The sequence below is a fragment of the Mizuhopecten yessoensis genome, unplaced genomic scaffold, assembly GCF_002113885.1.
Source record: "Mizuhopecten yessoensis strain PY_sf001 unplaced genomic scaffold, ASM211388v2 scaffold10847, whole genome shotgun sequence".
Classification (NCBI taxonomy): domain Eukaryota; kingdom Metazoa; phylum Mollusca; class Bivalvia; order Pectinida; family Pectinidae; genus Mizuhopecten; species Mizuhopecten yessoensis.
Window position 1 is genome coordinate 1,250,523 of NW_018408751.1, and position 23,736 is coordinate 1,274,258.

Sequence of the window (23,736 nt, forward strand, 5' to 3'; positions counted from 1 at the left end):
ATATTAGAATCGATCCTGGGGTCTGGCCACAACTCTAGGGACCTAGTTTCTGAGTCAAAGCTTGGAAACAGTTGAGATCCCCACCCCATAACCATACATAAAATTGCTGGGCATGAAAAATCTAATATAGCTATGCTACAAGGATTGGCCTTGGGGTCTGGCATATTCCCTTGATCTCATTTGGAGAATAGTTTGCCATGATTGCTTAGGTATCCAGGTGAGCGATACAGGCCCTCTGGGCCTCTTGTTATATGTATATGATTTGATTGTGATACATATATGTCTTTGTTCCTAGATGTAAGTTAACCCTTAGGCTGCTACGCACGACATTAGTCGTTTTTAAAAGTTGGGCCGTTAGTGCTACGCACGACAATAGTCGTTTCTCGGCCTGTAGGTTTTGATCGGTAGCCAGGAAGTGTGAAGTCAGGTTGTTGCTATACCAAACCCGAACGCGTATAGTAGAAGGCTTCTGATTGGTTGTTTTGTCATTACTTTCGGTATTCACGGCAGTGTACCCTAGTAATAACCAAAGGTGTGCGAGAGAATTTCAAATCGAAAAAAAAGTCATAAAAATGGCGGACGTGTAGATTGAAGCGATGCATATGATGGTTAACATTTACTCTCCATCGTCACCTACGATGATAATAAAGGTTTTGAAGGGTTTGGCATGGTTGATGTGGAAATACTTCGGTGTTACATAATATGTAACTTTCCAGTAAACGGCTTTGTGCTCTACGCAAACAGGAAAATATCGGCGGACCGAGGCGCACATGTCGTCTGCAGGTGAGGCCGAATTGAACATTGACATTGATACGTTTTGAGCCGATTTATTTCTTCAAACTTTTTATCGGTGATTTAATCATAAACTAGACCGTAGCTAAGATATATCTATATGCCGACTGTGACAGTAAATTTATTGAATGGCGACCTGAAACCTGTAGCAAATCACATGCAATTCTTGACGAAATACCTGACCTTTTTACCTGAGAATCTCCGTGTAAATATACAGCGTCTTATGTCAAAAATGAAGTTTATAATCTCTGTTATCATTTGCCAATCACATTTNTTAGAATTGAAAACGTTCATATAAACTAGAGACAACAACGAACAATTTTCATAAAACTTTTTTTCACATATAACAAATATTTTCCAAGTTATGCACATTTGAAAAATCAAGTAAATTAAAATAAATTTCAATAATTAATTCAGCAGTGGTGTCCGTTTACATAGAAATCAATGTAGCAGCCTAAGGGTTAAGGCTTGATTTCTTGGCTACAGATTTACAATAAAGAAAGATTAATCATTTTCTCAACGAAGATTTATAAAGTTTGCTGTGCATTTGAAAGAGCTCTCCTTCTTTATTTTTTGTAGCAATTCAATTGTGTGTCTCTGAATGTAGAGGATGAAGCATTGAGATATGAAGTTGTACGCATCAAGGAAACAAGACATAACAACCTGATCACATTTGTGGGGGCCTGCTTGGAATATCCATGTGTAGGCTTGCTTACAGAGGTAGCGCCAAAGGTAATTATCTTTTTATACGTCGTCAAATTTGACGGGAGTATTATGGTATGGCGTCATCCGTCCAGCTTAAACTTTTTTTTTTCTGGCAATCTTCTCCAACATTTTTCAACGGATCTCTTTGAAACTTGGTATACATTATAATCATGATATGATATTGTGTCTCCCTTAAAAGAAATTTGATTCGACAATTTTTGCAAAAGTTATTCCCCTTTGTTCATTACAGTATTTGATTTTTTGTCCAGAGATTTTCTCCTACATTGTTTACAGCAAGTCAGCTAACCACTCTTAGAATGATGCAAATCTTATTTCAATGTAAGAAAGTATATAACACTATATGGCATATGACGGGCGTATATTGTTCCACCCTGCGATACTCTGGTTATTTATATAAAGTTTATATATAGCACTGCATCAATTTGTTGATGTATATAGATACTTTTAAATTCAGTTTGCCAAAAGGTCAAGGTCAATTCCTGTAACCGTGATAGGCTGATGATTTCCGTTTATTAGTGAAGTATTTCAGATGTCTAATTCAAATAAACGCTTTTTTATTTTATAAAGGTCAGGATAATTCAATGTCAGTTATAATTGTCAAAGTATGTGTCATGCATTTGAAGTCTGCAGGCTGAAATTCTGCTATCTGCCACTATTCAATATTGTGTTGTGTTCCAGGGAAGTCTCGAGGACATGTTGTCTAACGAGAGCATCAAACTAGGATGGGATTTTAGATTCTCTCTTCTCAAAGATATTTGTCGTGGAATGGAATTTTTACATAGGTCAGAAATTGGATGTCACGGGAGACTAAAGTCGTCCAACTGCCTTGTAGATAACAGATGGACATGTAAAATATCAGGTAAGTCTGTGGTAACATGTCCAGTAACACTTTTACTCATATTGGTGGTCTACAGATTGAGGTCTCTAAAAACAAAACTTGTGAGCAGTTGAGAATATTGGCGTCGTCCTTTCCATCCATTGACATTTGAATTGTCTGCAGGTTTCTGACTAAATCTTTAGCCAAATTTCATGAAATTTCACACAAGAATTCCTGACATCAATCTCTTGAGACCAGTTGAAGGTCAAGGTCATGTTGGGAACTTCCCAAAGACAGTCACAGTTACAGAATCCTAACAAGATGATTGGACTCGGGAGTGGTTTGTACACACATTCCTGACAAATGTTTTCAGTCAGATTTTAAAGACGTCACTCTGAATACCATAGCCTGTACTGCTCGTTTACTCGTTTACAAGCTCAACCTCTGTCACTGTTGTATATGATTTTGTAGATATGTACACCGTCCTATCCACCTGACTCTCACAATGATTTAGATAACTAGATAGGTGTATCATATGCAGTTTGCAGTCTTCTTGCTAACTAACAGTTCGCCTTTTTGTGGCAGTAGGTAGTACAATGATTAGGTGTTTATTATAAATTCATATAGAGATCAATAGAAGTGTGGCTAAGATCAAGGTCCCTGATGTGAAAAGAATTATGCAGTCATAAGACTAAGCCACATTTAAAAAAAATAAAAAATCTTTGGCCATTTCTGAGTAGAATGCGGTAACAATTTTTCATTTCATTTGAGGGATCTGGAAATGGGAGTTACCAAGCTGGTTTTTTTTTAGGTTTAAAGGATTGAAATGCTCAAAAAACAAAATGGCCACTAAATCAGCTTAATAATCAAAAAGTTTACATTGAAGATTTTATGTACATTAAGCAGATAATTGCTAAATCATGTTAAAACTGTTTTTAGACCACTTATACGATTACACAAATCAGTGAATTCATGGTGGATCTGTAGGCCAAATGTTGATGCAGCCAAGTGTGGAATTGTCGACGTAGAATTAGGGAAGCTAGCTCCCAATCAAGTCAATGATCCAATGATGGTTACGTAATATAAGTTTTACATTTTGCATCCATTGAAAAGCTCTGTTTATATTTGTTGAAACCTCTTTTTGCACACAGGCTTTGGTTTACCTACCCTGCGTTATAATGGTGTCAGAAAACTTCGACCAAACATGGAAGATTTGCCAAAAAGCAGGTATGACCCCAATTCAAAAGGCATTTAAAGGAGAACACATTGCAGATTTCCAAGTCAAGTACGACAAAATCATTCTACAATTCTGCAGCATGTAGTAATTTCACTGGTACAATGGGAGGTGATCAGGTGAGTCTCTGCAGAGACTCCATCCATAAACTGACCTGGCTCTACATACACTATGCTTTACTTCTGATAGTGTTTGATATAGGTCAACTACCACAAATAGAATTACATTTCCCAAGAAGTCTTCTTGTTAATATTACTTATTTTTTATGTGAATAATCATGTCTCGTTACAGTGAGCTACTTTGGACTGCACCAGAACTTCTTTCAAAAGCTAAAAGACTAGATGATGTACGAAGTGGAAGCAAAGCTGGAGACATCTATTCGTATGTAGAGCACATAATAGTAAAAAAAATAACTTGTATACTTATTTAATACAGGGTAATTTTCACAGCAGTGGTGATTTTATGATGCCACAAATTCAACAAGTACCACCACACAGCAAACTGGCAACTGTAAACACACCATAAACTGTTATAGAACTTTTTATATTTATACCCTCTGTAACAAAGTACACACAGCAAACTGGCAACTGTAAACACACCATAAACTGTTATAGAACTTTTTATATTTATACCCTCTGTAACAAAGTACACACAGCAAACTGGCAACTGTAAACACACCATAAACTGTTATAGAACTTTTTATATTTATACCCTCTGTAACAAAGTACACACAGCAAACTGGCAACTGTAAACACACCATAAACTGTTATAGAACTTTTTATATTTATACCCTCTGTAACAAAGTACACACAGCAAACTGGCAACTGTAAACACACCATAAACTGTTATAGAACTTTTTATATTTATACCCTCTGTAACAAAGTACACACAGCAAACTGGCAACTGTAAACACACCATAAACTGTTATAGAACTTTTTATATTTATACCCTCTGTAACAAAGTACACACAGCAAACTGGCAACTGTAAACACACCATAAACTGTTATAGAACTTTTTATATTTATACCCTCTGTAACAAAGTACACACAGCAAACTGGCAACTGTAAACACACCATAAACTGTTATAGAACTTTTTATATTTATACCCTCTGTAACAAAGTACACACAGCAAACTGGCAACTGTAAACACACCATAAACTGTTATAGAACTTTTTATATTTATACCCTCTGTAACAAAGTACACACAGCAAACTGGCAACTGTAAACACACCATAAACTGTTATAGAACTTTTTATATTTATACCCTCTGTAACAAAGTACACACAGCAAACTGGCAACTGTAAACACACCATAAACTGTTATAGAACTTTTTATATTTATACCCTCTGTAACAAAGTACACACAGCAAACTGGCAACTGTAAACACACCATAAACTGTTATAGAACTTTTTATATTTATACCCTCTGTAACAAAGTACACACAGCAAACTGGCAACTGTAAACACACCATAAACTGTTATAGAACTTTTTATATTTATACCCTCTGTAACAAAGTACACACAGCAAACTGGCAACTGTAAACACACCATAAACTGTTATAGAACTTTTTATATTTATACCCTCTGTAACAAAGTACACACAGCAAACTGGCAACTGTAAACACACCATAAACTGTTATAGAACTTTTTATATTTATACCCTCTGTAACAAAGTACACACAGCAAACTGGCAACTGTAAACACACCATAAACTGTTATAGAACTTTTTATATTTATACCCTCTGTAACAAAGTACACACAGCAAACTGGCAACTGTAAACACACCATAAACTGTTATAGAACTTTTTATATTTATACCCTCTGTAACAAAGTACACACAGCAAACTGGCAACTGTAAACACACCATAAACTGTTATAGAACTTTTTATATTTATACCCTCTGTAACAAAGTACACACAGCAAACTGGCAACTGTAAACACACCATAAACTGTTATAGAACTTTTTATATTTATACCCTCTGTAACAAAGTACACACAGCAAACTGGCAACTGTAAACACACCATAAACTGTTATAGAACTTTTTATATTTATACCCTCTGTAACAAAGTACACACAGCAAACTGGCAACTGTAAACACACCATAAACTGTTATAGAACTTTTTATATTTATACCCTCTGTAACAAAGTACACACAGCAAACTGGCAACTGTAAACACACCATAAACTGTTATAGAACTTTTTATATTTATACCCTCTGTAACAAAGTACACACAGCAAACTGGCAACTGTAAACACACCATAAACTGTTATAGAACTTTTTATATTTATACCCTCTGTAACAAAGTACACACAGCAAACTGGCAACTGTAAACACACCATAAACTGTTATAGAACTTTTTATATTTATACCCTCTGTAACAAAGTACACACAGCAAACTGGCAACTGTAAACACACCATAAACTGTTATAGAACTTTTTATATTTATACCCTCTGTAACAAAGTACACACAGCAAACTGGCAACTGTAAACACACCATAAACTGTTATAGAACTTTTTATATTTATACCCTCTGTAACAAAGTACACACAGCAAACTGGCAACTGTAAACACAACATAAACTGTTATAGAACTTTTTATATTTATACCCTCTGTAACAAAGTACCACCACACAGCAAACTGGCAACTGTAAACACAACATAAACTGTTATAGAACTTTTTATATTTATACCCTCTGTAACAAAGTACCACCACACAGCAAACTGGCAACTGTAAACACAACATAAACTGTTATAGAACTTTTTATATTTATACCCTCTGTAACAAAGTACCACCACACAGCAAACTGGCAACTGTAAACACAACATAAACTGAGCAAAGTTAGTAGTGGGGAGGGGAGTGTATACTGGAATCGGGTTGGCTGTCTGTCTGTAGACACAATCTTGTCCATAAACTTCTACAGTTTTCAGCCAAATTTATCAAACTTCACTAAGCAGTCAACACATTCTGATGTTGTGCCCCATTTTATGAAAGTTAGACATTAAACAAAATTGTGTGCAGGACATAATATTATCTTCTATGCTATTTCAACCTGGAATAACTAGATTTTATATGCAAACTAGGTACATCTTGGGATGGCGAAGTATCAAGCATAAAAAGTAGGTCACTGTGATCTATGGTTTGCCATTAAACCTCAACCTTTGACTTTGACCTCAGCCTTTGGAAAAGATTGTCTGGGGCATACCTTCTATACTTATAACATCTGATGCATCTATATTTGGTATGCATGTATACATCTTAGGATGGTGGAATGTCAGTTATAAAAATTAGGGTGCTTTGACCTGTGGTTTGACATTAACCTCAACCTTTGAAAAAAATTGTCTGCAGCATATCTTCTATACTTTTCATCTGGAGTAAACTAATTTTGGTACACAAGTACATCTTAGGATGGCTGAGTGTCAAGTACAATAAGCAGGTAATTGTGGCCTCTGTTTTGACCTTTGACCTTATCCTTACCGTGCCTTGAGGAGGCAAAGTAGTCTAGTGGTAGGACGCTGGGCTCGTAACCGAAGGGTTACGGGTTCGAGTCACATATGTGTTGTTTCTTTGAGCAAGATACTTTACTCTGCTTGTTCCAAATGCTTGAAATGGCAGCACCGACTGTATGCTCCCCAGGGAGTTCAGAAAGATATTGGCTGGTTGCGAAGGCCCTATAACCACAGATAATAATTTGTGAAAGGCTTTGAGACGACCTACGAACTAGGTTGTGATAAAGCGGTATACAAGAACCTCAAATTATTTATTATCTTTTGAAAAAGTTTTTCTAAGTATGTCTTTGGCTGGCGGAGTACAAGAAGTATGTCACTGTGACTTGTATCCTTGGAAAAATGTATAGAGAAATCATTACTGGTGAGGGACTATGGATTGCAAATTACTTTTTCTTGTTAGTTTTAAAAAAATGTTCTAAAAGAAGTATTCATACAGTTCTTGGCATTTGGGGTACAAGTCTGCCATTCTTGCAATAGCTCTTAATTGAACTGTGAAATTAACAAAGTCATTTAGTTCACACAATATACTGACCTGTTTTGGTGAAGAGCAGTTAACATAAAGGTTTGTCCTCCTGTGTTATGGTTAGGTTGATGACTTTTTTTTAAAAGATTTTATAATCAAATCGACATATGAATGCGTATAAGCCACATTAATTACCACAGTTTTGTAAAGTATTGAGCTTGTTTTTCATGCCTATAAGTGTTTTTTTTGTAGGTTTGCAATTTTACTGACAGAAATGTGTACAAGGGAGGAGCCCTACACGAATGAGCTAAGTTATCTGACTGTTGAAGACGTCCTGGTTTTGGTTGTAAACAAAGATGCCCCACAAGCTTCTGAAGCCAAACAGGTAAATCTTATGCATTTTGTTCTCAGCCTGAACCAATATGGACGTTTATCATTGTACAGATTTCTTATACTTCAGGGGTGGGTGCCAATATTCAGTTATGTAGAATTCTAGGAAACCATGTCCACTTTGTCAGTATGTAATTAAGTACTAAAGTCACAAATGGAATTGTTTGCCATTCACATTTCAAAGTAAATTGTATAAGTTTGTTAATCGATAGAGGGATGCAGGGGTTTAGGTTTCTTCATCAATAGAGGGATGCAGGGGTTTAAGTTTCTTCATCAATAGAGGGATGCAGGGGTTTAAGTTTCTTCATCAATAGAGGGATGCAGGGGTTTAAGTTTCTTCATCAATAGAGGGATGCAGGGGTTTAAGTTTCTTCATCAATAGAGGGATGCAGGGGTTTAAGTTTCTTCATCAATAGAGGGATGCAGGGGTTTAAGTTTCTTCATCAATAGAGGGATGCAGGGGTTTAAGTTTCTTCATCAATAGAGGGATGCAGGGGTTTAAGTTTCTTCATCAATAGAGGGATGCAGGGGTTTAAGTTTCTTCATCAATAGAGGGATGCAGGGGTTTAAGTTTCTTCATCAATAGAGGGATGCAGGGGTTTAAGTTTCTTATTCAATAGAGGGATGCAGGGGTTTAATTTTCTTATTCAATAGAGGGATGCAGGGGTTTAATTTTCTTAATCAATAGAGGGATGCAGGGGTTTAATGTTCTTAATCAATAGAGGGATGCAGGGGTTTAAATTGACCTGATGCTTACCATCATTTACAGAGTTATTCTCCTTTTGTCCTTGAGATATTTGTCCAGATAACTACAAATATTATACAGTCTCTTGGTTTCCAATTTTTTTCCTTGTAATTTGGCAGGAGTCACATTTTTTCCAAACCTCTAGTTGTAATCATGCAATATCACCTGGCAGGGGTTTTGCTAGGTAGTTTGAGAATAAGACCCTGTCCTAAAGTGGGGACTTTTTGCCAATAAATTGCTACAAATTGGAAAAATAGTTTAAATATTGACCTATGCTTTCATCGTGCCTTCTCTTAGAATGAAGGGAGACATGTTGTATTAGTGCTGATTCTTCTTGTGTAATTGCAGGCCATAATTATTGTACCTAAATCAGCCAAAGAGAGTCCACAGAACATTGTAATTAGGTCATGATCACGTCTACCTCCAAGTCAAAAGTTTAAGAAAGTGCAAAAAAATTAGGTGAAATCTGGTCTTGGCTGTAAATTTAAATAACTGAAGATGATTTTTTTGAAACTTGAATATCACCAATAGGTATTCAGTACACTTTATTTAAGTCATCAGGACTGGTCAAGGAAGTCCAAAGTGTATTTATGAACAAATAAGGAAAAACTTATCTTCACATTGGGAATATACTATAAAGGGCCAATTTTCAATTGGGACAGGGTTCCTCTGGCAGACCCTGGCAAACTCTCTACCAGATGGCCGGTATTGACCAAATAATGTCGGGCACAATCGTAGTAACTGGAAATTTCTGTAAAAAAAAAAATGTTTTGTCCAGGTCTGGTTTAAAAACGGAGGAGACACGACAAAGCCGTTCAGACCAAAGATAGACGATGACAGTTTACCAGAAGAATATGCAGCAAAGAGTGGAATGAGGAGGGTATGTTTTCTGTTTGTTAATGTTTTTATTCAACATAATTGTATTACTCCTAATTGTACTGTATGATGGTATTTTTATGGTTACATTATTTTTGTTATTTTCAAAGAAAAGTGAACCTGAATTCAGTTCTGTATAAGTAAAATGTATTCAATATATAGTCATTATTCATTCTATCATCTAAATATTTCTGTTATCTATCATGCAACACACAGCTCCTGGATATAGCATGGGGTTTGAATCCCGACAACCGACCAACCTTCCGCCAGATGCTGGACAAACTGAATGAGATTTATCCAATCAAAGGAGAGCTCATTGATAACCTTGTCAACATGGTAATGTGTGCCTGCTGAATTTGGATGTGTTTGTTGTATGTAAGATCGAAGTAGAAGTGTGTCGTTTATATAACCATTTTGAACCAATTTGGTTTGAAATTGTACAAAATCACAGTAAGGATGGTCAGATTGTACACGCTTGCCTTCAGCAAAGATGCATGTGCATGGCCATGGTTTGAGACCTGAAAGATATTGGTTTACATGCCCGACCTCCTGGGTTTTATCTAGTACTTCTATTTTCTCATTATTAAGAATCTGCAGGCTTCAATCCAGACAAACAATTGATTACTAGGTATCTGACCTGGGCCCAGTTGTTCAAAAGGTGGTTAATTGCTTAATCACTGTTTGACAACATTTTTCAACCTCTAATAATTTGGTCAATATACATGGTAAACACTCGTAATTTTGCATGTAAATTAACTCTACTAGATATTTGATATCTGGAAAGTTGTAACTTATTCAATGGTGCAGTTTTAAAATTTGTGCTAATCACCTTTTGAACAACTGGGCCCTGATTGCTTTGCAACCATCTTGAAACATGTTACTCAATAATTTGTTTTCTATCCGTTACTGTAAACTTCTGAAATTTAACCAGTGGGGTTCCCTTGTATATCATGAAGCATCCTTTGAACCAAGGAATCAAATATTGTATAAAAGAACAATGTGGCACCCAGGAGGCTAAGGGACAGAGTTAAATAGATTGGGAGGCTTGAAGTGTCATAGTCAAAATTTCAATTGTGCATGAAATAAATACTAAAAGGGATATATTCAGTGGTGATCGACACTTGAATTTGTTTCCATAGAGTGTAGCTACAATTCACATAACACATCTAGCTGAATTTTCCTGTCATAATTTTTTTTTTTTATATATATACATTATAGCTGGAGAAGTATTCAAGTAACTTGGAAGTAATCGTAGCTGAAAGAACGAAGGAGCTGGTGTCAGAGAAGGCAAAAACAGAGCAACTCCTTAGTCAGATGTTACCCAAAAAGGTCATGGAGGACCTGAAACATGGCAAACCTGTTGAGGCCGAATCATTCGAATGTGTGACAATCTTTTTCAGGTAACGTAATGTATTAATTGTATAAGGCTGCTGCATTGGTTAGAAAATACAGTCAAAATAAATGGTTATGAATTATTAGTGGACCAAGTAGCCAGCTGTAGCTACTAGTACGTGTCTATGATGATGAAGTAATTATCTGATAGTCATTGTTAAAAAATGTAAAGTAGACTTTAAAAGATATGCCTTATATTCTTGTATGATATAAATATTGTTACATTGTTATTGTTAAAAAGGCTGGCACATAGCAATATTGATTGTATCTTGGTGCTCTGCAGTGCACTCAGTTGTAAGTGGTAGCCATTTTCCAGACACTACAGGTCTACAAGTTTTGGTGAAATTTAAGTTTTGTTGTCCATTGTTTTTGACAGTGACATTGTCGGGTTCACAAAGATTGCTGGAGACAGTACCCCACTACAGATTGTTGACCTCCTCAATGATTTATATACCTGTTTTGATTCCATTTTGGACAACTATGATGTATACAAGGTGGAGACCATCGGAGATGCTTGTAAGTATTTCATACACAGGTGTTGCTGCAGATTGGGAAAGAGGCAAAGATTTCCCATTTCATAGTGATATTTAGCAAATACAAGTAACACTGAAAGATGCTTGCGTTAACAAGAGGCCCAGAGGGCTTGTATTGCTCGCCTTTGTATTTAACAGTCTTGGCTAAATACTGCGAATCTAATAAATAATAAACAATTTTTGACTCCGAGTTTCAGCTCTTCATTTAATTTCTCGATGATAGTTTTAGTAATCTTAATTGAAATATGATAGCTGTTTAAGAGTATGCTTTGAAATGCCATTTTGTGCCCAGGCCCCACAGGTATATATTCATCCTTTTATTATACAAACAATGGATTTCTAGGTCAAAGAGACAAAGGTTGCTTTATAGAAAAATATGATTTTAGACCTGTGTAGTTGTGTTTTATGGTTATATAGAAAGGGATTTCAACTATTTCGAGTCAGGAACTAATTCTTCAGGGTGGCCCCAGACACCTGTCACAGCAAATCCTCATACCTGCCAACCCTGGACATACTGAAAGAGGGTTATGACCCTCTTTTGAAAATTAAAAAGAGGGTCATAGTGCGCGACGGCTTTTTACGCAACAAATATAAGAAAAATAGATATTAAATTATAACTTAAATATTTTAATGATGTAAAAGTTACATTCTACATTCATTGAACTGTTCTTCCAGCAGATCTAGCTGATCCTCATCCACAATACCAAATTCAAAGCTGAAAAATAAAAAGATTTGTCAACAACACAACTTATAAAATTAATTCATAATAATATATATGATACTGTGTTTTTACAGGCATTTTTTATGTCAATTGAAATGGTCCCGACAATAAGATGTCACATTCTGCTCATATAAAATACCATTTTGTTTCTGTCAATGAAAATGGTCCTGACAACAAGAAGTTGCACCCTTCTCATATAAAATATCAGTTTTATACGAGTAGGGTTTGAACTCTTATTGTAAGGATCATTTTGATTGACAGAAACAAATCATCAAATGCCTGTGCGTGTTTTTGACTAGAGTGCAGAATGCAGCGTTTGGTCCACGACCACGGGACTTTGTACACTATAACTCGTTTTCCTAGGACATTTGATATGTGTACAATTATCTTTTCTTTTAGCAATTCGTGTAGTAGAACCTGCAAGTCCCGATAAAAACTTCTTCCTTCAAGAAGACATAACGTTACCTTCAAAATACGATCTATTCTACGTAAATACAACTCAATTATTCGTTAAAAACCTGACTAATAACTTGTTGGCAAGTTCAGTAACAACATTCTTTATATAAACATTTGTAAAAACAGTTCTAGTCCGTATATGAACAACTCACAACTTACCTGTTGGTGAGAAACGGAAACAGGAAATAGATCATCTTTCTTGTGAAGAAGGATGGAAAAGTCTAGAGAATTCCGAGTGACTTCGGTAACTTCTAATATACGAAAAGATTCCGGGTGAAAACAGGTGAAATTGACGAAATCCGAGTCAAACTCGTAACCCGGCGGGTGAAGTTATAAAAGCGGGTGAAGGGCTAAAATCCCGGATGTAACCAGACGAAATCGGGTCACTTGGCAGGTATGAATCCTGGTAGCATGACTGTTTGTCTCTTCATTCCCAGTAAACACATAGTTTGGAGTTGGGATCTCAACAGCATGTCCAGGCTCCAGAGCTAATTCTGGTAGTATAATTGTGTTTATATTATAACTTGTTTTCTTTGGGCCCAGCATGCTGTACCATATCATAAATGTCCAGGTGAGCTATACAGTTGTAACTGTTAGAGGGATCTAAGAAATGTTGATACTAGTGACAACCTATGAATAGGGCAATTTTCTGTGTCAGTGCTGATGATAATGTTCCTGTGTAGAGAGAGGACAAACATTTATTTTTTATTTGTGTACAATTGGAATGCATTTTCAAACTTTTAATGTGTCTTTTTACTACAGATGTTGTGGTCAGCGGTCTGCCCATCAGGAACGGCAACCTTCACGCTGGTGAAATTGCTAGTATGTCCCTGGACTTAATGAGTGCTATTGGAGACTTCAAGATGAGACATATGCCTGATGCTACACTCCAGCTTCGTATTGGAATGCACTCAGGTACTCTAACATATTCACATCAACTAGCTGGGCTGTTATGATAATAAAACATATTGCGTAAGGTAGTGGAAGGGGGGCACTTTTTTGTGATTTCCCAACTAACCCCCACCAATTATAGCTTTCTCCTGACACTGTTACTATACATAAAATGTATTCTATCATAAACGATTGTGCCTGGTTCTTCTGTGTCCTTCTGACAACACAAATAGTGAACATTTAAATTCACAGAATGCATGTTTGCAGGATTTTAATTTAATTCCCAGATGAGTCTGTTTGGAGTATTTTCATATCGGATTAACCCTTATCCCGCCAAGTGCAGCATGTGTCGTTTTTATAAACCCGTTTCCCACTGCCGAGCGCGGCATATGTCGTTCCGCAAAACATGCCTTCCACTGCCGATCGCGGCATATGTCGATTCCGGGATTGCCGTTTTAAGTACGGAACTGTGGTGAGAAAATCACTGCTAGCTTTACTTAGAAATGATGACGTATTCATTTATACCTTAATTTCATTGGCTGTCTACGAGATTCCCACAGTTTATTTATAAACTAAGCCACCATGACCGCGAGAGCTAGATTCAAGGTTTTGTTGACAGTGCGGAAAAATGGCGGTCGACAAACTGACAGAAGACGAATCGAACGACTGTAGATTATCAGCGATATTTTTGACAATGACTTTTAGGGATTCGGACCTGAAGATTTACTACGTGATGCAGAAATCGTACTAGATATTGACTTTGATCGATCATATAAAGACGTGGACATTCCTGCAGACGACGACAACACAGCGTACCTCCATAAATGCCCCATTCACGGGACGGCCCGGTTTGAACAAAGATATTCCAGGTGACGGCGACCCTATTCATTTTTCTCTCTCTTCTTTTTAACGTCAATATAAGGACGACTCTTACGACAGAATACTTAGTACTTTTGATTATGAAACTTGGAATTGTTTTTCAGGCGATGGTAATAAATAAACTGTTTATTAGATGTAAATCATCTTTATTACATACAAAATACACACAAAACTCAGCTTTTCTAACCTGTAGTTCGGGAAAGGTAAGCGGGATATCCAAAATTACTTTTGATATGAAAATAAGAAGTCTTCCTGAACAAAACACTTAATATATATTTTCTTGGATTCTAATAAGATAAAAAGTTATTGTTGGTTTAATCAGATAATTAATTTTGATTAATATAGCTGTTGTTTATTTGGCAGTGGGAGGTATACCACAAATTGTATACACAGCAGTGGTGTGTATAATATACACATGAGTGAATGGCGGGATAAGGGTTAAGTAATAAAATATTCAGTCTGGAAGAAAAATGGAGAGGGAATATTCAATTTTTGTGTTGCCTGCAAAGCAGTTGTGTAGTCCAAAACAAGGTTTCCGTGCAATAACTTGAGGTCCCCTAGGTTGATTGAACTCAAACTTGGTACACATATTGCATACCAATAAAGCTTGGGACGAGTTCACATTTCAGAAGTTAAGATACATTTTTTGTGGAGTTATGCCCCTTTTTGTGTAGCCTGCGAAAAGCTGGTGACACATAGGTATTGCTTTGTCGGCGGCGTCATCCGAACAGAGGTTTTCGTGCGATAACTTGAGTTTCCTTGGGCCGATCAAACTCAAACTTCATGCAGTGCTTCCTTACCAAAAGTGCTTGCTCGGGATTGCTTTTCAGGTTAGAAGGTCAAGGTCACTGTTACTCTAAATAGAAAGTCTGTTTTCGTGCAATAACTGGAGTTTCCTTGGGCCGATCAAACTCAAACTTCATGCAGTGCTTCCTTACCAAAAGTGCTTGCTTGGGATTGCTTTTCAGGTCTGAAGGTCAAAGGTCAAGGTCACTGTTACTATAAATAGAAACTTCACTAAAACTGTATACTGGACGGCTTCGATCTACCACTTGACCCACCGTGTATACCTCTGAAATGCCGTCTTACTCCAAATGTTATTGACAACACTAGCTGTTTAACATCATAACCCACAAGTTTATTCATTTATTTATGGGAAACCATCCGACAAATCATACAAATTAAACTTGGAATTGAGACAATGAGTATCCATAGCAAGTTCCTTAAAACTCAGAGTATTCTTCCCAGAATAACAGATTATATAACAAAATGATGCCATCCAAAAACATAATCTATGACTATTGCTTACTTATAACATTATTTCTTGAAATGAAAAGTGTATCTATTTCTTCGTAATCTCCCAGCTTCCTGCGCAGGCGACACATCCACTTTCATGGAATTCTTGTATTGCCAAATAAGGGCATTGTGTAGTAAATACAAGAACTTTTCTATTTTGTAATCAATTCCTTTCAAATTTTGTATGGTAATGCTAGAAGCAATAATGTACAACATTTATTACAGGTTTTTCTGTCGAGTTTCAACTTTCTGCGTTTTGGCATATCACACTTGACATAGCAACGCTGTTCATCATTTTTGCTGTTAATATTTTCTTGTTTACACGATAACTCGAGCCAAAACACTTTTCTTACTAAAAGTGCTGAGCAGGCGACACATCCACTCCTGTGGAATTCTTGTTGATTTTAGTAGTCATCAGCAAATGCTTAAGGGTCAAAGGTTACGAGGAAAGCGGGTTGAGGGGTAAATGAGGTATTGTTGGAGTATATCTATGTGAGCCTCCACTCACTTTGTTTTTATTTTATTCTATACATGTTTTTTAAATTGATGGGTTATAACCATATATTTTGATTTCAGGTCCAGCTGTAGCCGGTGTTGTTGGACTTAAGATGCCTCGATATTGTCTGTTTGGAGATACTGTGAACACAGCTTCCCGTATGGAGTCCAACTCTGTTGGTAAGTTTTGTTTACTCAAATAGGGAATGAAAATTCACCACCTACTTACAAAATATAATGTATATGACCAATGTGAAGATTGTCATTAGCAATTGATCATGGATGGCATCTTTTCAAAGATGGCCAAGTAGTTGGGGCATCTGACATTCTGCTACCACTAGCCCTCCACCACTTGCTTGCGGGTTTGAGCCCTACGTGAGGCAGTCACCAGGTACTGGCCATAGGTCGGTGGTTTTTCTCCCAGAAGTTCAGCTTTCCTCCACCACCAAAACCTGGCATGTCCTTAAATGACCAGAGCTGTTAATAGGGCGTACAACACAAAACAAACCAAAGTACCTTTTCAAACCTTGATCTAATATGCTTTAAAGAATGACATGATCGCACATAAAACATTGATTTTAAGATTAAATTATGATTCAATGAGGGGTAATTATGGTCTTTCTATTTCAGCATTGAGGATACATATGAGCGAGGCTACAGCAACAATTCTTCAAATCCTGACCGGTTACCACTTAGAATGCAGAGGACAAATTGAGGCAAAAGTAAGCGAAAAAAAGCTCTCTTCTTTTATACTTTAACTGCTGTTTTTGTAGCATATAAAGATTCCTGTACAAAGAAACCCTTCCTTATGGAACTGGNTTGCTCTCCATGTAAAAAGTAGTGTGGATAGACCAGGATTTGACCCTGGACCTCAATGTATATTGTAATATTGCTATTACCAATTGAGCTACCTGGTCGATGGAAGTCCTTCAAAACGAAAACTAAGGGGGAGGTTACTGTACAAAAAAACACAACACTGGAATACATTTTTTTAAATCATATAAAAGCTATTCATCCTAAAAATGATATTATTACAGAAGGCACATAATTGTTTCTTACAGGGAAAAGGAAAGATGACAACATACTGGTTGAATGGAAAGGATGGATTCAACAAGAGACTCCCAGGAAGAGAGCTTGCTGCGTCACTGTCACAGCACGAGTTTAAGTGATTCTCTTGTGTGAGTGTGTACGTCAACATAAACATGACAAATAGACCTCTACTGAAGGTTCTCTAGCATAGTGTACAAACTTAACATCAGCTACTGTTACTGAAATAATCTCTATGGACCAAAGACAATCTTCCATATTGCTTCATGAACAGCAAAAAGTTTAGACACCTAATTCCCTCAGATTTGTGATTCGAGATGGACCCATGTCTGCTCTTCATTCCTGGTGTGGAAATTCTAAAGAAAAGATCAAATAGAAGCTGTTGTGAGCTAGAGTTGTCATTATACTTGTATATTATTAAGTTCTTGTTTGATGAATAAAAGTATTTTTCAGAGGGTGAATGATGGATTTTATGGTGAAAAACATTATCATGTCTAATTTAAGCTTAACTGGTAGTGAATCTGTGTGAGAAAGGAGATTGAGATCATTTTCACTGTTGAAATTAATTAATACAACATTGTGCTTATCAGTCCTGTGATGATGTAAATAGGAGTTACTTTGTTATTTTCTTTTTTGTTTATTCAAAGCAAGTGTAATGCAATACATCTTATATTTAGGGATATTCCATAATTTAGCGTATGGGGAGGTGGGGTTAAAACCAGATCTGCCTACCATTATACTTAATCAGATTGAAGATGTTATGGGTGGTGAGGTGTCTGAAAAAGTGCCTCCCACCCCTCCCCTACTGTTAATTCTGGAACAGCCCTTAGTGAAAACTGCATGAAAAGTGAAAATAAAAGTCGTAATAATATGTGGCTCTGGTCTAGGTGATTGCTGGTGAGCAGGTAGCTCTGTTGGTCTGGGAACTTTCCTGGCGACAGTGAGTTCTTGCTTTACCATTTTAAAAAAAAATCTATTTCCTTCCACATCTTTATGTACAGGGGACATTTTCTTGCTCTGACAGTGTTATCTGGCCTAAACATTTTACTGTCGACCCTTGTATTTAGGATACATAGCGAGTTATACAAGTTTACTTAACATTTCCTGTTTTGGTAATGTAATTTCCAACCAATGTCAGTGAGAGAATTCTACAGACAAGTACCTGAGCTAACATCTCAAATTTTTAGCTAGTTACATCATTCATGCTAATATAACATGTACAGAATGGAAAGGCAAGTGTTTGTATAATTTAAAAAAAAAAAGTTTTAAATAATGTCATTGCCAAGTGCCAGTTGCCATTTGTTTATTGCCTGCTGCTTAATGACTATTGGCATGAAGTAAGTCTCAGTACTGGATCAAAACACTATCCAACTAAACCTTTGGCAAGCAATCTGTTGTTATCGGTTTTATTTCATTTTTTCCTAATTATACAGTTGATTGTTGTAAAGCAAAACTCAAAAAACTCATTTAATTGACGGTATTGTTAGAATGATATATAAACAAAAATTCTCCCACTTCTATGCCAGATACACGAGTCTCATGGCGGATAACTATCACATAATACAGCCGTACCTACTGGCAACCCCGGTTTGGGAGCCACATTTTTCCAGTAAATTTTGACTAGGAAGTGCAACAAAACAACCCAGATCCATTCAAAATGCTCTGACAGTACCATATTTGCTGATTTTCAGAATGCGACATCATTGCAATAATATTATATGATACATGACGTCATTAAGTTGACATTAAGGTCAATCTATCGCCGAAACACAATTTCCATCTGACATTGCTTCACAGTTTTGAACAAACTTCCTAGGGAGCCTTCCTGATACCTTTATAAAGTATGACCTTGGCATACCACACTTTTTCCTGTTATTTCCACACATGTTCTTGGTAGATTTGTACAGTATCTAGAAAATCTACATTTGCAATTTCATTGTCAATTCTTACCAAATTCCTGGGTAAGAGGTGGGAGAAAAAGAGTCGTTAGTATGTGGGATAGGAAAATTCTACCCTCAGGATTAGCAACGCTGCAGTTCTCACCCTAATTCTACACCCGAGGGTAGAATTTTGCTATCTCACATACTTACATATGATAGACTCTGTTCATTATATACAAACTTTAACAATTTTAAAGAAATTTCTATGATGTTTTTGGACCTTTTGTTTACATGAATCTTGACTAGTTTGCATTTTAGGCATTCATATTTAAAATAATTTAAAAACCCAGTGGTTATAAGACTTGTATACCATTTTGTGTACGAGTGTATCAATTGTAAATCCATGTTACCACGCACTTTTATATTAAAGGATGTATGTAAATAAGCTCTCCGAGATTTTTCCTTGATAGCAGCGGCTAACTTATCAGTATAGTATTTCCATCAGCACCCAAAATTATCTATATACAAAATTGTACATATGCATATGTGCTCAAGAAAAGTTGTTAAATTATATCAATTCAATAGTCTGCTTTTGTCAGACCCAAACTAAAAAGGAAAAGGCTAGTGGTTATACTCCTAATAAGGATATGGAATGATGGAGTCATCGCCCTTTGTTGCTGAAGAAAATTGTTTGTGACCAACCGACTCTATGGTGTTGTCAAATCGATGTTGAGGCTCTTATAAATGAAAATGAATTTTATTGCCATCGAGAGAATGTTTCTAATTTTATCAACTGTACAAGGTGTATGTGTGTGAAAAGCATTACTGTTTGTGCTGTTGTAGTTATCGGTGGCATGATTTTACCAACCATGTACACTAATCCAAGCTATTTATCACTGGAAATAAAATACTTCATCTAATTCAGTTTTCCTTTTTGTACTTTTATACTTTTCTGTATACAGATTCATTTTATGTGGTGTTGAAATGACCAATGGTTGGAAAAAGAGAATGGTTAAACACTAGGCTTATATCAATTTTGCTGGTGAAGGTTACTGAAATGAATACTAGATGAGACAAAAAGTTCCCCTTAATGTATTTAGAGATGAAGTGACTTTTCACAGCAGCTTATCTTTCTTTTATAATCAAAATATGAAACGAACATTGATGCATTTAGTAAAAAACTGATATTTGAACATTTGGTATCCTTTTAATCTTCATTTTAAGCCTCATTTTTCTTGGCCTCATTTTTTTTATCATTTGGTGGAAACATGCTTTCAAACCCAAATACAAATTTGTGTTCTTGATATTCAGTGTGTAACCTCCTTTTTTTGTGTCGCCTGCAATGTGAGGCGACATATAGGTATTACTTTGTCAGCGTCGGTTGTGTTGTCCGAAACAAGGTTTCCGTGAGATAACTTGAGTTCCCTTGGGTTGATTGAACTCAAAGTTCATACAGTGCTTCCTTACTAAAAGTGCTTGCTTGGGATTGCTTTTCAGATCCAAAGGTCAAGGTCACTTACTATAAATAGAAAATCTGGTTTCATGTGATAACTTGATTTCTTTAGGTCGATCGAGCTCTCACTTCAAAGTGCTTTCTTGCCAATAGTGCTTACCGATACTTAGGATTACTTTTCAGGTCAAGGTCATCCTTACTATAAATAGAAAATCTGTTGCACAGACGACACATCAACTCCTGTGAAATTCTTGTCTAGTCTACATTCAAGATTGTTTAAGTACAGATTTATACTGGGTATGAATTTTCATCCCGAAGGCTAGTCTACATAGACCTTTATAGATTTTTGAAGAGTGACATTTTGTTTGACCACTACGCAGTCCAAAATGGTAACTGGAAACGTGAACATCAAATGAAATTACAGATCATCTGAAATCTGGAGTTTTAAGTCGCCTGATTGCAATCGATGTACCTATACACTAAAGTTTTATGTCCATCTATGAAAAGTGGCTCACTCAGCACGAATGGACATATATATAGTCAAAAAATACTATTTGCTCCCAACTTGTCGAAGCGGTATAAAAAGAATGTCAAGCTCTCTCACAGGTAACTCGTAAGGTAAAATGCAGAATTTAACTTCACACAAAAGGAAGCCACCAAGGGCAGCACATACAGTAATTCCAATGTAATCATTCAGAGAAGCTAAATTCTATTTTCAGCAGCGTGACCTTGACTTCTGGCAGACCATGCCGAAAAGCAATAGAATTATTTGCATCCATTAGGGCAACATACACACCAGGGCCCACTTGTATAAAACATCTCAACTCTTGAGATTTCCCATAGAAAATACATTGCTTGAGATTTTCCTTAACTTTGAGATGTTTTATACATGTGGGCCCTGGTCTTATCTTTGTGTGGTCATTTGTTCAGATTATTTTGACAGCCAAATCTTAAATATAATCAATAGGGTTCTTTGCATTCAATAGGGCAGCAGACATACTAAGTTTGATGTTTGTATGGTCATTTGTTCTCAAGTTATCATCTGGACAAATGCAACAAAGTGAAATTCTCCTTTTAGCAGTGGTGTCCTTGACCTCTGCTGGACCACGCCAAAAATCAATAGGGTTCTTCACATCCACTAGGGTGGCCCTAAACTTTTATCATCTGAACAAGCACTACAAACAGAACAACAGACACCCCATGTGGCAATTTCAACCTGAGGGGGGAAGATTTCGGTAACTTATGAATCTTTCCCGGGGGTTGAGATTTCACTATCTCACCCCCAAGGGGGTGAATGATTCTTTTTCTCTTACCCTGTTCACCCATTGTGTATTTCATTTCATCATAATTTATTGAGTAAACAATAGGAATGTACAGCAGGCTAGGCCTATATAAGTTCTCTCCTTAGGTTGACATGACAAAGACAAAAGATGAAACGTTTAGTAAGAAAATATTGATGCAAATTGTATATTACAAGTAGCATAAATCCTCAGTCTATATATAGCAGATGGTATTGGGGAGATAAATCCATGGATGTTTCATTAATATTATTTACATTCTTGATGTTTGTTCTGTATATGAATCTACCAACTGAAAACAACTGCCATTTGACTGAATACACTATGTTGATATCTGGCCAGTAGCATACTAGGATAAAGGGCTACCAAGTTTGTTAAAATGAATGACCTTGACTTCTATTCAAGGTAACAGGGATCAAATATGTTCAAAATCTTTTAAACGACTTCTTCTTAACAACCAAAAGGCTCAGGATGATGATATCTGGCCAGTAGCTACTAGGATGAAGGGCTACCAAGTTTGTTCAAATGAATGACCTTGACTTATATTCAAGGTCACAGGGGTCAAATTTATTTTTAATCTTTAAATGACTTCTTCCGAATAACCATGAGGCCCAGAATGTTGATATTTGGCCAGTAGCATGCTAGGGCTATCAAGCTTTTTTTCATTTGGATGACCTAGGTTTCTTGGTCCAGTTTTTTTCAGCATCAACATCTGTGTTCAGTTTTACTTCTACATTGAATTTAATTTGCTATATTTTGCAAAAAGTGCAAATGCTACACCAACAAGATGACAGATACTTATCAATGCCTGCTTCAGATTCCTTAATATCACCAAACACTTTTCATTATCATTAATCTTAAAAGTTTGACAATAAGGTAAATTTGATATTTTCTAAATTTAAATTCCAATTTTAATTATAAAAAAAAGTTTTAAAACAAGTTAATATCAAAACTCAAATTTGAATTGGATTATTCGCAGATGCAATGTTACCTTACACTGGCGACATACAGACGATTCCTTACCACGTTTTTCGTATTAGCCTTCCTGCGTAAATAGCTAAATTCCCGGATGAAGGATGCTACTTCTTTCGCTTCAATTGGGAACCGTCTGCACTTTCCGTAAACGAGAAAATGGGCGTTTACAGAAAGTGCCGACGGTTCCCGATTGCTTCTGTAGAAGCTTTAACAGTTATAACGGTGGGAGAATTTGAAACGCAGTGGGAATCGCGATATCCTAAAACGTTTTATCGGGTCTGCCAAAAAAAGGACGGCCGAACGAGTGGACGGAAATTAAGACGACCGGGTCAAAGGGGGATAACTGCATATATATTTGTGAAACTCAAATGTGCTGCTGTTTTTAGTTCAATTTATTGTGCATGGGTTCGACACACTGCGCAAGACCTGTATCGCTTGACCAGAATTCAACTCCTTCTAGAACAATATTTAGGAACACATATATTTGATCCCGGCTACATCGCAGAAGTACATGTACTCTATTTTCGTTGTGTCTTCAATTTCTAACGGAAACACAAACCGTGGACCCGTGTTTATGGAACCGTTCTCATGCTCAAGCATGGATTTTGTGCTCAAGCCTAATCTCTTGCCATCGCAATTTTTTAAACTATACATTCACATATAATAAATTAGATAGTTTTTACATGTGATGCGGTATATCAGACGAAAAACTTTGATAAATTAATAGATTTTTGGTTCCGTTTCGTTTTCCCCAATTGGGGCCCCTGTCATTGATTCTTTACGATTTTTACGTTTTCAGTCCAATTTTTCGAATAAACCGAGGAAGTTAGAATGAAATTCATTTCACCTGATACTTTTTTGGAAAAAACA

General features: G+C 36.4%; 1 protein-coding gene across 1 annotated transcript in view; it reads left to right on the forward strand.

The window, feature by feature from the left end:
* The window catches only part of LOC110462942, a 57,107-nt gene extending 37,047 nt beyond the window's left edge, over positions 1-20,060 (forward strand). Inside the window, exons 23-35 of the mRNA XM_021517195.1 lie at positions 1,372-1,524; positions 2,197-2,377; positions 3,487-3,562; positions 3,861-3,950; positions 7,792-7,924; positions 9,453-9,554; positions 9,767-9,886; positions 10,769-10,950; positions 11,319-11,458; positions 13,415-13,567; positions 16,295-16,393; positions 16,844-16,935; positions 17,275-20,060. Of these exons, the coding sequence (XP_021372870.1) occupies positions 1,372-1,524; positions 2,197-2,377; positions 3,487-3,562; positions 3,861-3,950; positions 7,792-7,924; positions 9,453-9,554; positions 9,767-9,886; positions 10,769-10,950; positions 11,319-11,458; positions 13,415-13,567; positions 16,295-16,393; positions 16,844-16,935; positions 17,275-17,382 (1,629 nt within the window). The 3' untranslated portion in view covers positions 17,383-20,060. The remainder of the gene's footprint in view (positions 1-1,371; positions 1,525-2,196; positions 2,378-3,486; positions 3,563-3,860; positions 3,951-7,791; positions 7,925-9,452; positions 9,555-9,766; positions 9,887-10,768; positions 10,951-11,318; positions 11,459-13,414; positions 13,568-16,294; positions 16,394-16,843; positions 16,936-17,274) is intronic.
* The last annotated feature ends 3,676 nt before the right edge of the window (positions 20,061-23,736 follow it).